We start from the raw sequence: 16,785 nt of genomic DNA, 5'->3' as shown, positions 1-16,785 counted from the left end.
CAAACGTAGGCTCCGGGAACTCAAAGTGATCCACCGCCGAGACCAGTCTTGCGCAAGGGTTGTTGTCAAAAACAAAATCCCCGTGGGAAAGCAAAATATTGCCCACTGAGCCGGGCAGCGGCTCCTCCGGCCGATGGGGTCTGGATTTCCTCACGGCTCGTGAAGTGGAAGAGATAGACGGCTGCAGATTGAAGACGTGGAAAGCCAGCAGCCCAGCGTGTGGCTGGTTCCCGTGGGCAAAAGGTTGAGGGAACACCCAGCCTTTTGGTTAACGCCTTTCAGGGTAAGGTAGATGTATGTGTACACAAGGCAGAACGGTTACCGCGATAGAAACATGGAAAATAGGTGCAGGAGTAGGCCATTCGGCCCTTCGAGCCAGCACCGCCTACTTCATGGGCGAGAAGAGACCCCTCTACCTCATTGGGGACACAGACAGACAGACAGAGTCTTATTGTGTTAAACAGCATTTGCAGTGTGTCCCCCTCAATACTAGTTCCATGTTTCCCCGACTTTCTCATCCACGCCCTCCAGACTAGGTGGAATTTGCAGAGGGCAATTAACCCGACAAACATGCACATCTTTGGGATGCGGGAGGAATCCGGAGGAAGCCAATGCCGTCACAGGTAGGACGTCCAAACTCAACACAGACAGCACCCAAGGTCAGGATCGAACCCGGGTCTGGGGCACTCTGAGGCAGCAGCTCTACCAGCTGTGTCACTGTGCACCCCTTGGCCTGTTTGGACAGCACGCAAAACAATGCTTTTCCCTGTATCTTGGTCCATGTGACAATAACGAACCTAAAGCATTGGAGGTGGATCTGTTTATCCAAATCAACAATGAACATCATCATGGACCCTACCAGTTCTGACCAGTTCTACCAGGTCCAGACTTGAAGCATTAACTTTATTCCATGCCTGACTCGCTAGCTGTGTCCGATGTTTTCTATTTTTAATTTCAGAACCCCAGCATTTGGAGTTTAAAAAAAAAACCCCATCATAGACTAGGTGAACCGAATGCCTGTTTTATGTGTAGCAAGGAATTGCAGATGCTGGTTTATACTGAAGATGGACACAAAATGCTGGAGTAACTCAGCGGGTCAGGCAGAATCTCTGGAGAAAAGGAATAGGTGACGTTTCGAGTCGAGTGTGAAGAAGTTGTCACTGTTGTCAGTATTTATCCCCATGGACGCTATTAAGCCCTACCTCTGATAAAGGTGTACAGAATATATACTTTGTTTTTCTACAGGTGAGGAACAGATGCTCCAAGCAGTTTTCTTTTGTTTGTGAAATTAATATTTGTAAAAAAAAAGGATTTTCTGCACATTCATTGTACTATTTTGCACAAATATAAAATCATTCTAAAAGAACTTGTGCATCATTTTCTAAACAAAAAAATTCTGAATAGAATGGTGTATCAAACAAACTTAACAATCCTTCTCTCCCGAGATGCTGCCTGACCTGCTGAGTTACTCCAGCATTTTGTGTCCATCTTCAGTATAAACCAGCATCTGCAATTCCTTGCTACACATAAAACAGGCATTCGGTTCACCTAGTCTATGATGGTTTTTTTTTTTTAAACTCCAAATGCTGGGGTTCTGAAATTAAAAATAGAAAACATCGGACACAGCTAGCGAGTCAGGCATGGAATAAAGTTAATGCTTCAAGTCTGGACCTGGTAGAACTGGTCAGAACTGGTAGGGTCCATGATGATGTTCATTGTTGATTTGGATAAACAGATCCACCTCCAATGATTTAGGTTCGTTATTGTCACATGGACCAAGATACAGGGAAAAGCATTGTTACTCCAGCACTTTGTGAATAAATCAATTTAACAATAATAGGTTGCATATATATAACACCTGTAACAGGTATTTTAAAGATGTTACATAAAGAGGTCCAAAGATACAAAGAGTGTTTACAAGAGATAATGAAGGCGATGAAGAAAATTATTCAAGTTTATAGGTCATATAATGTTTAAGAGTAATTTGGACAGGTACATGGATAGGATTGGTTTAGAGGAATATGAGCCAAGCGCAGGCAGGTGGAACTAGTGTAGATGGGGCATGTTTGTTGACTTGGGCAACTTGGGCCAAAGGACCTGTTTCCACTCTGTATGACTCTATGACAATGAAGTTTCACATTCATAAGTGATAGGAGCAGAAATATGGTATTTGGCCCATCAAGTCTACTCCACCATTCGACCATGGCTGATCTATCTTTCCCTCTTAACCCCATTCTCGTGCCTCCTCCCCATAACCCCTCACACCCGTACTAATCAGGAAACTAGCTATCACTGCCTTAAAAATATCTGTTGACTTGGCCTCCAGTGTCAAAGCCTCCTTGGAACATTCCAACATTTCACGGGAATATCTGACCCATTTCCTCTCAAGATTGGGAAAGAGATTTGGGGATGGCAATGCGGACCTCGCTCGGTCTCCCTCACTTCTAAGGAAAAATAGGGGAAGGAGCCCACCATTTCCCATAGTGCATGTCTTCCACATCAGGCACCTCTTGCTCCACATGTGACCAGAGTCTGCAGAGGTGAGGGGTGAGGGGGGGGGGGGGGGGAGGAGGGGTTTAACTAGAGACAATAAAAACCCTCCGTACCCAACCATTGGCCAATCAACCCACCCTCCTTCACCATCTGCCAATCAAAACCACTCCCTCATCTGTATCCACCCATCACTTGCTAGAATTTGCCCCACCCCAGGTGTCAGGAGTTATGGGGAGGAGGCACGATAATGGGGAAGCTGCCCACTGCCTCTCTTCCCCCCTACCCTCCCACTACAATAAGTCTGAAGAAAGGTCCCGTCCTGTAACATTGCCTATCTATGTTCTCAAGAGATGCTGCCTAACCTGCTGAGTTACTTCAGCACTTTGTGTCTTTTGTTTTGAAAACCAGCATCAATAGTTCCTTGTGTCGAAATAACCCTGAAGATCCTTTAGTCTGCAATTAATAAAATACAATACAATAAAATAAAAGTCCGTGAGATCAAAACTCTAGCTGTAAGTTAGATTGCGCCTTGCTGTGGCTTGGCCATGCATGCCTCAGAATAAAAGGACATACCTTTAGAAAGGAGATGAGGAAAGATGTCTTTGTCAGAGGGTGGTGAATCTGTGGAATTCATGGAGGCCAAGTCAATGGATATTTTTAAGGCGAATATTGACAGATTCTTGATTAGTTCGAATGTCAGGGGTTATGGGGAGAAGGCAGGAGAATGGGGTGGAGGAAAGAGGGGAATGGGGAAAGACAGATCAGCCATGATGGAATGATGAAGTAGACTGGATGGGCCGAATGGCCTAATTCTGCTCCTCTCACTTATGAACACGCTAAGCACTCAAGTAGCCATAATTCTGAGTACTTGGAAAGCAATGAAAGAACATTTTAGGAATGTGAAGAATTTGGGAACAAAGAAGACCATGACTTGCATACACTGGATAACTAGTTGGTGTGGGTACTAACCTTATCTTGACAGGTTTCCTCAGGTTTTCAATGGTTGTTCTGGAATTTCTGTCAAGGAAGCTGCCCATTACCTCCCTTGATGTAGCACCTCCTCAAGACATCTTCAGTAAATCTGGGAGTGCTAGAATTCACTCAAGTCTTTGCCTTTTGTCAACTAAGTTTCCTGGTAAACTCAGAATGCATTTATTCACAAAATGCTGGAGTAACTCAGCAGGTCAGGCAGCATCTCGGGAGAGAAGGAATGGGTGACGTTTCGGGTCGAGACCCTTCTTCAGTCTGAAGAAGGGTCTCGACCCGAAACGTCACCCATTCCTTCTCTCGCGAGATGCTGCCTGGCCTGCTGAGTTACTCCAGCATTTTGTGAATAAATACCTTCGATTTGTACCAGCATCTGCAGTTATTTTCTTAAACTCAAAATGCAGGTCTATAACCATCGCCTGAGACAGCCAACCTGCTGAGAGAACGGAAGTACATGATGAATAGGCAAAACATGCAGGGCCAATTTTTTTGTGGAAACAGCAGAGCAGGCAAAGTCAGTGAGATATCCTGCACTGCATCGTTTCCACCGCGCCAGACCCACTTTTTGACCCTGTTATAATGTTGCTGAAACTTAGCTTTTGTTCATCTTGTAAATTTTCCTTGAAAGCTCAATTTTAGCAACTATGAAGTAACCAATTAAAAAGTATCAGGAAAACATGTGGTAGCAATACCACATTTCAGAAGATAGCATTACGAGGAGAGAGACAATCAGGGCCATGCAAGCACCAATTAAGCACTCTCCACCACATAAGCAGCCATGGAATCATCTTATAAAAGGTTATCTCTCAATATCCCTTTGGTTACGCCTACATTGAAAACCATAAACCATGCCTTAGTCCATTTATTTAATTGGTTTAGAAAACTTCAAATGTTGCTCTTTCTCTAATATTCATAACCACTAATGTCTTGTTTTACGTAAAGCCTTTATCACCACAGTATTACTGGGGCACTCTGCAGCAGCAATTTCAAACAAAGTTTGTTGTTGAGCCTCCTGAAGAACTTAGGACAGATGAGCAAGAGATTAGTTAGGGGCATAATATTTAACAATTGAGAACACAAAGGGAGAGTGATTTAGGGAGGGGATTTCAGAGTAAAAGGGGTAGTGAATTTAAAGGCAGTAGCCAATGGTGACCTAGTTTAATTAAGGTGGGCAGGCCAGAATTTGAACAACAAAGGTGTCACGGTGGCGCAGCGGTAGCGTGCTACCTTCCAGTAGCAGAGACCCAGGTACGATCCTGACTACAAATGCTGTCTGTACGGAGGTTATATGTTCTCCCCGTGACCACATTGGTTTTCACCATGTCCTCCAGTTTCCTCCCACATCCCAAAGACGTGCAGTTCTGTAGGTTAATTGGCTTCTTTAAATTGTCCTTGTTGTGTAGGATAGCATTAATGTACAGGCGTTCACTGGTTAGCCCAGACTAGATGGGCCGAAGGGCCTGTTTCCATGATGTATCTCTAATATCTAAATCTAAAATCTAAACATCTGTCGTGGGACTATGCGATATTGTAAAGAATTCTCACCATTTTCAAATCCCTCATGAAGTAATGGAGGGATATGAAAACAAAAGGTGAAAATCTTTAAACATAGTATTGCTTACTCAAGCTTGGCATGATCCACATGTTTTACATCAGTTTTCTCTAAATCAATTTCACTTTCAAGTAGTACAAAGCAACATGCCCTTTGTCATTATCCTTAAATACGACCCCACATTCTGTTTCTTATTATCACATTAGTCTTCAAATCTTACAGATTAATTTTTTTTTTAATTCACTAACAAATAACTTTTTTTCTGAAAAGAAATGACACAAAGTGCTGGAGTATCTCAGCAGGTCAGGCATCATCTCTGGAGAACATGAAGAAGTGACATTTCGAGTTCGGGTCTGAAGAAGTGACCCGACCCGATGTCATCTATCCATGTTTTGAAGAGATGCTGCCTGACCCGCTGAGTTACTCCAGCGCTTCGTGCCTTTTTTGTAAACACGCATCTGCAGTTCCTTGTGTCTCTAACTTTTTTTCCCAGATGGCTCGCATGTGGAGTTTTATCAGAGTATCTTCATAAGTATCAAGTAGATTACTTCTACTGCAATTAACTACAATCATAAGGAGTGTCGAAACAGGCTCTTTGGCCCAACTGGCCCACACTGACCAACATATCTCATTCACACTAGTCCCACTTGCCTGTGTTAGCCTATATCCCTGTAAACCTGTCCTATCATTGAACCTGTCTTATTGTTTCTTAAACTTTGCGATAGTCCCTGCCTCAACTATCTCCTCCGGCAGCTCATTCCATACACCCACCACACTCTGGGGGGAATAATTACCGTTCAGATTCCTATAAAATCTTTCCCCTTCACCTTAAACCTATGCCTTAAATCCAGCTACTCTTTAAAGAGTTAGAAAGTCTTGACATTTTCCTTGTTTACTCCCAAATGTCTGACTCAACACCACTGACAGAATGGTGATGGCATCCACTTTCAATTGCAGAATGGGAATGATGTGGAGAACCGTGTGGGAAAATGGAAATAATTTCCATTTAAAATGGACAGAATAAAATGTGTTCTCATTTGATTTCAAGTGAATATTTTAAATGAAGAAAACAACATAGACCCAAGGATTTAATTCCTCTCAAAGCTGAATATTTATCTGTATCCATTTACAGCTGGCAGAACTGTTTAGTTACATGGCTGGGTTTCAAATTTGTGCTTGAGTGTTCCGATCTGGCCTACTTTTGGGCTAATGTGGTCATTAGTTCAACCTTCGCACTGCCGTACTCCTGCGAAATTGAGAACTTGCAGGTTTACTCTGGGATTCGCCAGAGTCCGAGATCATTTATCACCTGAAACTCTATCACAAATACAAATATAAATGTCAGTCTACTTCTGCTCCTGATCAACTGTTCCCTGCCAGAAAGACGAAGGTTGAAGATCGACTAACCCACTGACATTTCCCTTTAATACTAAGAAACTGTTGTATTACTTAAAACAGGGAGTTCTCCTGTTCCTCCGTGTGGACTCCTTTACATCGGCGAGACCAAGCGCACTCTGCAATCGTTTCGCTGAACATCTTCGCTCAGTCCACCTGGGCCTATGCTCCCGGTTGCTAAGCACTTTAACTCCCCTTCCCATTCCCATACTGTCCTCTCTGTCCTGGGCCTCCTCCACTGTCAGAGTGTGAACCAAATGTAAATTGGAGGAACAGCACCTCATATTTCGCCTGGGGCAGCTTACAACCCAGCGGTGTGAATATTGATTTCTCTAACTCCAAGTAATCTTTGCTTCCTCTCTCTGTGTCCCTCCCTCACCCGAGTTCTCCAACTAGTTTCACAGTCCTCCTGATTAATTTTACTGTTTGTATGTCTTGTTCTCTCCTTCCCCTCAGCCAACAATGAATCATTGTAAATTTCCTTGATCACTGTCTGCTTTGATCAGTCCTTTTCACACCTTACATTCTCTTTTATGCCTTTCAATGTCTCTCATTTCCCTCACCCCTGACCCTCAGTCTGAAGAAGGGTCTCGACCCGAAATGTCACCCATTCCTTCTCTCCAGCGATGCTGCCTGTCCCGCTGAGTTACTCCAGCATTTTGTGTCTATCATTGGTGTAAACCAGCATCTGGAGTTTCTTCCTACACAATCTTTTCTTGACCAACGGTGCCAAAATCAGATGCTGTGCTGCTGTTAGAGACCTTGTTATTTGATAAATGGATTTGCCACGCAACAATATTGACTGAATATATGATTTTTTTAATGTATATGCATTTGGGCATTACTGAGAATAATGATAAAAACACAGTAAAACTTTTTAATCAGGACTGTTTTTATATAAATATGGGAAATAATTTATTGTCCAGCATAAAATAATAATCTGTCGAATATATTAATTAACAATACTGAAAATTATTATTTTGCTAATAATGGGTTTGAAATTTAAATTCAGTGTCTGCCCTTGACATGAAGGCAGCATCTGATTGCTCGTTGGTTCCTCGGATAGAACCTAAGTCAATTGGCATAAAAAGGAAAATTATGTTCCAGACCACCAATTAAATTAATTATTGCTATTACTCATCCTAAATGAATGCAAACTTCGCCCAAAAAAACAAACCATTATTCCTGTGGAATCTTAAAGTATCCAAAATGACACCCCAATTATTTTCTATTAATTTACAGGATGTACGGAGTTTGTACGTTCTCCCCGTGGGTTTTCTCCGAGATCTTCAGTTTCCTCCCACACTCCAAAGACGTACAGGTTTATAGGTTAATTGGCTTGGTAAATGTAAACGTTGCCCCTAGTGTGTGTAGGATAGTGTTAGTACGCGGGGATCGCTGGTCGGCGCGGACCCGGTGGGCCGAAGGACCTGTTTCCATGCTGTATCTTTGAACTAAACTAAAGGATGGCCGCATTAGAACATTGAACAGTACAGCACTGGAACGGGCCCTTCGGCCGACAATGTTTGTGCCAAGCATGATGCCCAAGTTAAACTGATCTCATCCGCATGTGTCTGATCGATATCCTTCTATTCCCTGCACTTCCATGTGCCTGTCTAAAAGCCTCTTAAACACCACTATGGTATATGCCTCCAACACCATCCCTGACAATCCATTCCAGGCCCTCACTACTCTTTGTGTCAAAAAAACTTGCCTGCACATCTCCATTAAACCTTTTCCCTCTCGCCTTCTAGCTATGCCCTCTAGTGTTGGACATTTTCACCCTGGGAGGAAGGTTCTAACTGTCTCCTCTCTCTATGCCTCTCATAATTTAATGTACTTCCTATCAAGTCTCCCCTCAATCTCAAACCTCATTGTTGGCAAAAGCCAATATTTACTTAAGATCCTTAAATGCCCTGAATATCAACCATATTCTTGGATTGTTGCAGTTCCTCCGGTGAAGGCTGTCACACTTTGTGGTTGGTTAAGGAACTCCAGGATATAAAGCCAGAGACAACAAAGGAATAGCAAAGATAGACACAAAGTGCTGGAGTATCTCAGTGGGCCAGGCAGCATCTCTGCAGAAAAAAAGATGGGGGACATCCTTTTTCTCCCGAGTTACTCCAGCACTGTGTGTCTATCTTTGGTTCTAAACCAGCATCTTGCAGTTCCTTGTTTCTACTAAAGGAATTCTAAACATTTTGAAGTCAGAATGATGAGTGACTTGGAGGGGGAAATCCACATTGTGATCATCCATGTATTTGCAGGATTGAACTGTGCCACAGGACTAGCCAGGACAAATAATGGCAGTGAATTTTGAAATTTGGTATATATTATATGCCTCTGGTGGAGTGGGTGACTGCTTTGGTTGATAGGTAGAGTACCTATCAATTGTCCTCGTAATAGGTACTGCACCCAAAGTAATGTATTGTATAAGAAATGTTTTGTGGCATTGAAGAAAGTCATGGTCAGGTGCAGCATCTTAAGGCATTTTGCTCTGGCATTGGTAAAGATGTGGTTTGCTCACTTAGATCACAACTACTGTCCCTTCCACGGATAGTCACTGATTCGGAAAACGGATCAATTCCCAGGGGCTAGTCCAGGGCTGAGTGTCGTGAGCAATCTGCTTCTGAAGCTTCACGTCAATGGGAGGGGTCAAGGAAAGAGCGTTCACGTCGCGGCCTTGTTTCCACCAATCTTTCCACCACCACGCACAAGAAGCACAATTGTATGCAGATGCTGAGAAGTGTGTTCAGCTGTGGCTGAACAATGTCCAACCTTGTGATGTGGACTCAATAAGAAGACTTCAATGGGAAATAAAATCAAGGTTGTTCTGGTAGTTGACACTTCCAATCGTTTACCATGGCTAATAGAAATGGTGTCTAAGTCTAACTATACCAAGTATTAAAGATGCTAACTGTATGGCAAAATATGTTCATAGGTTACAGGAGCAGAATTAGCCATTCGGCCCATCAAGTCTATCCCGCCATTCAATCGTGGCTGACCTATCTTTCCCTCTCACCCCCATTCTCCTGCCTTCTCCCCATAACCTCTGACACCTGCCTTAATCAAGAATCTGTCAATCTCCGCCTTAAAAATATCCATTGACCTGGTCTCCACATGATCCCTAACAGATCAATGGTGGGTGTGACAAAGATATCCTCCTATATGTTCAGTAACATTCTGTAACCTGAGACAGTGGATTCACAAAACAGCCAACATTGTCATGTTACTGTATTGTGGCATTTTTAAAATATTGATGTGAAACTAAGATCTGGAAATGAAATAATTTAGAACATTGACCATTACTCCATCATGTTCTTTTGTTATTTAATCCAAGGCAGGTCGGATATACTTTTCTGAGCAAATTGACTTCCAAAGAAGGGTCCCGACCCAAAACATCACCCATCTACAGCATGTCCTCCGGGGATGCTGCCTGGCCTGCTGGGTTACTCCAGCACTTTGTGCTTTTATGGAGTCTTTTATATATATTTATAAATGTTTATATACACAAATATATTATATACATACACACGCACACACATATATATATATATATATATATATATATATATATATATAAACAATTATAAAAACGTATGCGTGTGGGTGTATGTAGAAAATAGATATGAATGAAAACATATATAAAAGTATATTAAACCTGAAGAAGGGTTTCGACCCGAAACGTCACCCATTCCTTCTCTCCTGAGATGCTGCCTGACCTGCTGAGTTACTCCAGCATTTTGTGAATAAATACCTTCGATTTGTACCAGCATCTGCAGTTATTTTCTTACATTAAATATATATATATATATGTAACACATATATACATATGTACACACACACACACACACACACACACACACACACACACACACACACACACATATATATTATATAGATAAAATTTACAAAAATATCTAAGATTTGAAAAAAGCAGAAAGTGCTGGAGTCCCGGGAGATCAGGTTATATATATATATATATATATATATATATATGTATAAGAAAATAACTGCAAATGCTGGTATAAATCGAAGGTATTTATTCACAAAATGCTGGAGTAACTCAGCAGGTCAGGCAGCATCTCAGGAGAGAAGGGATGGGTGACGTTTCGGGTCGAGACCCTTCTTCAGATATATATATATATATCTATATATTAAAAATTGTCAATCCGCTTGCTGCGCTCCCGTTATTTGTATTTCTATTCCTCTTCATGAACGCTGCATTATTTCAACGCCCTTGATCGTGAGCGCCAGCAGGGCCAACAAAGAAAGGTTATCAGGATTCTCTCTCTCCCTCCCCTCCCCTCCCTCTCCCCTCCTTTCCTTTTGCGAGCGGTTCGTCAGCCTGGACGATTCAGGAACCTCGCAATGCTGCCGCCACATGACATCATGTTGCTCCCTCCCTCCCTCCCTCTCCCTCTCTCCCTCCCCATCCCTGTCTTCGCATCAAAGCCGAGTGGCTGCTTTTATTATTAAAAGGGACTGGATAAAATGCGGGGCTGTGGGAGCGGGATTGTCATGTATTGGTAGCAAAGGGATGGGGGAGAGGGAGGGAGGGAGGGAGGGGGAAATGGGAGCGAGGAATACAAAGCAGCAGATCCCAATGATGTGAGTGCTTTGTTGCTTTTTTTAAACATAAAAGCAAGATTTGTTATTTTTTTGTGTTTGGGGTTTTTCTCTCCTTATTTATCCCCCCCCCCCATCCCCTCGCCTCCACCTCCCCAACGCTTATTCGAAGATGTCATGGCAGAAGCAGAGGCAAGTCCACCACCCGCAGCGGACGCAACGACTCCTTACGAGGAATACGAGTGCAAGATTTGCTACAATTACTTCGACCTGGACCGCAGGGCGCCCAAGATCCTGGAGTGCCTACACACGTTCTGCGAGGAGTGCCTGACCACATTGCACGTCCGGGAGGAGCGGCCGTGGGGAATCGCCTGCCCCATCTGCCGACACAGGACGGCAGTGCCCGACTACACCATCCACAACCTGCCCAACAACACCAAGGTCACCGAGGCTTTCCCCCTGTACGTGGGCAGCGACCCACTGCCACAGGACGCATTGCCCCCGACGCCTCAGTTGCACAGGTACAACCAGCGACAGCAGCAACAGCAACAACAACAACAACAACAACAACAAGACCATCAGCAGCAACAGCAACAACAGCAGCGGTCCAGCGTCTCTCTGCAGCCAGAGGTAGCCATCTCTTCCCCGGGACCCTCTGCTCCCTACGAGAGCTGCCAGAACTGCAAGAGGGCCGCCCTGACCACCGGCTGTGTCTGCGTGGTCTTCTCGTTCCTCTCCATGGTGGTGCTGCTCTTCACCGGCCTGATCTTCGTCAACCACTACAACAGCTCCCCCTCGCCCGTCGGCCCCATCTGCCTGTCGGTGGCCAGCATCCTCGCCTTGTTCTCCGTCGTCGTCACATGGGTCATCTGCTGGCTCAAGTATCGGCCCGACGCCAACGCGCCTGGAAACACCAGGGCGCCCGCCTCCTCTGCACCACCCAGGAGAAACACATAGTCAATATTCGGCTGACTTCCTCTACTCCCCACCCACCCACCCACCAAAAACAAAAGACCAGTTGCATGTCGAAGCCAGACAAGACGAGCCAGTACTACAACGCCAACGCCCACGCCAACGCCCACGCCCCCCTTACGCATCACACGTTCAACCTAAAGCATTTAAAATGACTTGTGGGTGAGATGCTAGACCTGATATGTAGATGTATCCCACTGGCCGGCTATGCTTGTACTAATAATGGATATTACCTGCGATGTATTGTGTTGACATGTACCATATTCCAATTGTACCATAAGTGAAATGTGCATCATTAGATTTTGAGGATGGCGGAATATAATATATGTGCAGTTAGCAACAACAAAAAATACGGACAGACGTGGTTGTTTAAAGTCACTAACAAGTTGTGGGGATTGGTTTCCTGGTCAGCAAATCCACAGGGTGTTTGGGAGTCCAGTTGCGTGATGGGATTAGTTTACTTTTGTTTGACCGTAATATAATACCATAATAATGGTCATAGTTTGACCATAAGACGACTTCATTGACAATCGTTCATTTTTTTCTAGCAGCAGACTCATCAGAACTAATCAGGCTGAAGGGCCTGTTTCCACGCTGTAAGACTCCGACTGGATAACGTTGCAAAGACCTGTACCATGTTTTATAAGTGGATGAGGGGATTTGAGTCAAATGTTGAAATGGGGTTACAAATATCATGTCATTGACGTCAGGAGCAGAACAATTCTTGTGCACTAGTCATAAGTATTATTTGGATTTGTGCTTAAGTTAATACATAACATTTAAATTCTATACATCTTCTTGCCAGACCGGCTATCAATGTGTAATGATGTTAGTCATCATGAGCCTTAAAAATGTACAGTAGAGAAATGTGACTGGAACTATTGAGGACAAACTGGAAGTTTAAGTTTACGTTTGCAGCGGTTTTAAAACAGCCCGGGTGGATTTAAGTTAAAAAGGAAGAATGCAGAATCAAATGAAGGACATTGTAAGTCATGAATCACTTTTTGAAGACACAACAAGTCCACGGAAGCAATCTTGGTCCTGTATTACAGTTGTATAATGCGTCTGGGTGCTTAGAGACAGAAGCATGGCCATTCACCCCGTAAAGAGGCTCTGTCGGAATTCCAGGCATAATATGGTCTTAAGGATCTGCAATTTTTAATTTCGAAGTTGAGATTTGTAGTGTGTGTCTAGTGTGGACCAACGTTGCACTTTGCTGATTTTTTGGGGGATGAAGCGACAAAGAAAACTGGAAAACTAATGTGGGATGATGCCGATTAAAAAAAATCTTCTACACACTGATGGAGACAAACTTGTACGTGAATGTGCACACGCCGAAGGTTGGTCGCTCCACTGAGGATCACAATGATAGGAAATCAATCAGATTGATGGGAGCTACACAGTCCAAATGTTTTCTCTCTCTGAACTGTGGCCTTTCAAATGACTTTGTAAGTACTGTTTAATCCGGGGCCTTTGCGATAATCGAATGACCTATTATGAGAATTAAGGTCGAGACAGCAGGGCTTCTGTTTCTGGAAAAAAAATTGGTTTGGCTCGTGGCTCAAGGAGTTCATTGGGATTCTATGAATCAGTGCTTGTGTGCAGAGAAAGTACTCTATGTTCTTAACTGGGCTCTCGATTACCACTGAGTATACTTGTCTTAACAAGGACAATAAATAATAAGGCCTAACATCCATCTTATCAGTCTGAAGAAGGGTCTCGACCCGAAACGTCACCCATTCCTTCTCTCCCGAGATGCTGCCTGACCTGCTGAGTTACTCCAGCATTTTGTGAATAAATCGATTTGTACCAGCATCTGCAGTTATTTTCTTATCCATCTTATCATGCAGGCTTAGAGAGGGGAACCACAACCAAGTGGTCCTGGTCCAATTACTCTCTTGCAGAAATGCTGTTCTTGTATATGTAGGTGTAACAGGGAGGAGGAGAGTGAGGTTGGCTTGGCTACAATGTCCCAATGGTCTAATAGGCTATTTGAAAAATTAGGAATGACCATTTGGATCAGGTATTGAAAGGGGCCTGGTGCCCACAAGAGAGTGTCATAACAAAATAATTACTATCCTTGTGACAGGAGGGGGGGAATTTGCTGAGAGGGTTCTAGTGATATTATCAATTAGCTCATGTGCTTTTTTTGTAAGTTACAGTGGTATTGAAACAATACCCAGTTATGGGATCCCAATACCTACGATTAGCAAATTGGTTTCAACATCATCAAATATGGGTTTAAAATGAACCGAACATGCTAGAAACACTCAGCAGGTCAGACAGCATTTGTGGCAAGAGAAACTGAGCTAATGTTTCAGGTTGAAGACCCGTTTTAAAGGTCTCAGACGTGAAGCGGGAGTACTGATTCATTTTACATGAATCTACCACATGCACTGATTGTTCCCAGCGGTTTTCTCTTTTTAGTTCAGATCTCCAGCATCTGAAGCCCTGTTATATTCATTTACAAGACATCGAAACACTCAGCAACCCAGGAAGCATCTGAGGCGCGTTTACCTCACAGATTGAATGCCTCTCATCAAAACTGATCCGCTGCCTGACCTGCTCTCTCTTTCAGCATCTCCCTTTCTTTCAGAATTAAAAGATCAGCAGGTTTTTTCTGCCTTTCCTAAAATGAACAAATTGCTCCCTTTTAAATAGTGCAAAATATAACTGTGTGTGAAAAATGTGTAGGTTAATATCCTATTATTTTATTTCAAAGCCATAAAGTAGCACAATTGAGATGTGAAAATTCACAAATCAGAAACAAATTTTAATTTCCAAGATCTCAACCATTAGTCTTTTTTTATGATATTAAATGATTATTAGAGACATCCACAGAAACGTATTCATTTAACTACTTTAAGTGCACTGAAGGCAAGCAATATTCATACAAAATATTTTGCTCAGTGATGTTACATTTTTGTCACCAGGCTTTGTCCCATTGTTTTGTATGTAGTTCACACCAATTAAGTTAATGTGATAGATGTGGTTGTTAGGTGTTAGCCAAAGTTATATTCCAGATACAGGGTGAATACTGAGATTGAAACATTTATAATCCAACTATATGCACAGATTTTAGTTTTTCGCAATAGGTTAGAGGATCTTCAGACATTGAATGGCATAGAATTAATTCGCTAATGACTATGTGGCCACACAGTGGCGATGCGGTAGAGTTGCTGCATCACAGCGCCAGAGGCCCTAGTTCGATCCTGACCACGGGTGCTGTCTGTACGGAGTTTGTACGCTCTCCCTGTGACCGCGTGGGTTTCCCCAAGGGTTCTCAAGGGGTTGGAGAGGCTAGATGCGGGAAGATTGTTCCCGATGTTGGGGAAGTCCAGAACCAGGGGTCACAGCTTAAGGATAAGGGGGAAGTCTTTTAGGACCGAGATGAGAAAACATTTCTTCACACAGAGAGTGGTGAATCTGTGGAATTCTCTGCCACAGAAGGTAGTTGAGGCCAGTTCATTGGCTATATTTAAGAGGGAGTTAGTTAGATGTGGCCCTTTTTGCTAAAGGGATCAGGGGGTATGGAGAGAATGCAGGTACAGGCTACTGAGCTGGATGATCAGCCATGATCATATTGAATGGCGGTGCAGGCTCGAAGGGCCGGATGGCCTACTCCTGCACCTATTTTCTATGTATGTATGTTTCTATGTTTCCACACTCCAAAAGACGTTCAGGTTTGTGGGTTAATTTGGCTTTGGTAAAATTGTAAATTGTCCCTAGTGTGTAGGATAGTGCTCGTGCAGGGGATCGCTGGTCGGCAAGGACTCAGTGGGCTGAAGGGCCTGTTTCCGTGCAGTATCTCTAAAGTAAAGTCTGAAGACTAGGTCTGTGAGAGGTGGAACTACCTCCTTAGTTTTTTTTATAAGAAAAAAAGATGAATGCTGTGATTGAGAGCAATGTGGAAATCCATGCATGAATTCGTATTCTGATGAAAGGACGATGAGGTCTCTCTAATTTGTACATGAGTCAAGAGTTTTTGCACAGGCTGTGCTGGTCCTGAAAACACCGCTCTCAGTATAATAACTTTTTAAATTAAAATGTGGACATAGCTATTACTATAAGACAACTTGGTATATAATTTGCATATGCTAAATGTTTTCGATATCTAAGTACAAATGTCAAAAGTGTGATTAGAAACAATATAAAATCGAACTGATGTGTTTTGAATCTAGGCGGGCCGAAATGGCTTTTTAATTTGTTCTCCTCCTGAGTTACTGAGTACATGGATCCTTTAAGTTAGCTAAAAATGACTGTAACATTGCAGGCTACGGCCAGGCTAACAATAAATATGTATTGCTCAGATGCTTTCAACTGCATTCCTCTTACTTCTGGAACATTAAAATAAAAAAAAGAATTCAAAACATCAAGTGGTAATATGAATTGTGTAAGAGGGGGATAGGTTATAGTTTGATGTAAAAATAATATCTTCATACTATCTCTTGACATTATATGTGCATCTTCAAAGCAAGCACAATCAGGATGTTTGTTGTTGCACTTATTATTGCCCAGCATAAAATGAATGTTATCCCTCCTCATCCTACCCTCCCCCCCCTAAGAAAAGAAATACCAGAAGTAAGCAAGGTCATTGAAATTATTTATCTTAACTTCCTTTTCCATGGTTGGCATTTTTTAAGCATGACCTTTAATAAAGTCTACAGACATAACAAACTTCCAGTTCTTCGAGTGATACCAATGATCTATTAAAAATAGTTTTCGAAGCAAATGTTATTTCATGCAGCTGTATCTCATGATGTCTCACATCGAAGGCCTGTTGTCTGTACCCAATTTTTCTTAAAAGATTTCTCATG

At 42.8% G+C, this 16,785-nt stretch overlaps 1 protein-coding gene across 1 annotated transcript; it reads left to right on the top strand.

Moving 5' to 3' along the window:
• Positions 1-176: 176 nt before the first annotated feature.
• Positions 177-16,476, top strand: rnf228 (ring finger protein 228). Its single transcript, XM_078410831.1, has 2 exons — positions 177-283; positions 11,169-16,476. The coding sequence occupies exon 2, from the start codon at positions 11,174-11,176 to the stop codon at positions 11,951-11,953; it is 780 nt and encodes a 259-aa protein (XP_078266957.1). The 5' UTR covers positions 177-283; positions 11,169-11,173; the 3' UTR covers positions 11,954-16,476.
• The last annotated feature ends 309 nt before the right edge of the window (positions 16,477-16,785 follow it).

This window comes from Rhinoraja longicauda, chromosome 13 (assembly GCF_053455715.1).
Source record: "Rhinoraja longicauda isolate Sanriku21f chromosome 13, sRhiLon1.1, whole genome shotgun sequence".
Taxonomy (NCBI): Eukaryota; Metazoa; Chordata; class Chondrichthyes; order Rajiformes; family Arhynchobatidae; genus Rhinoraja; species Rhinoraja longicauda.
Note: the sequence above shows the minus strand (reverse complement) of the source record. Positions and strands in the feature narration are given on the sequence as shown.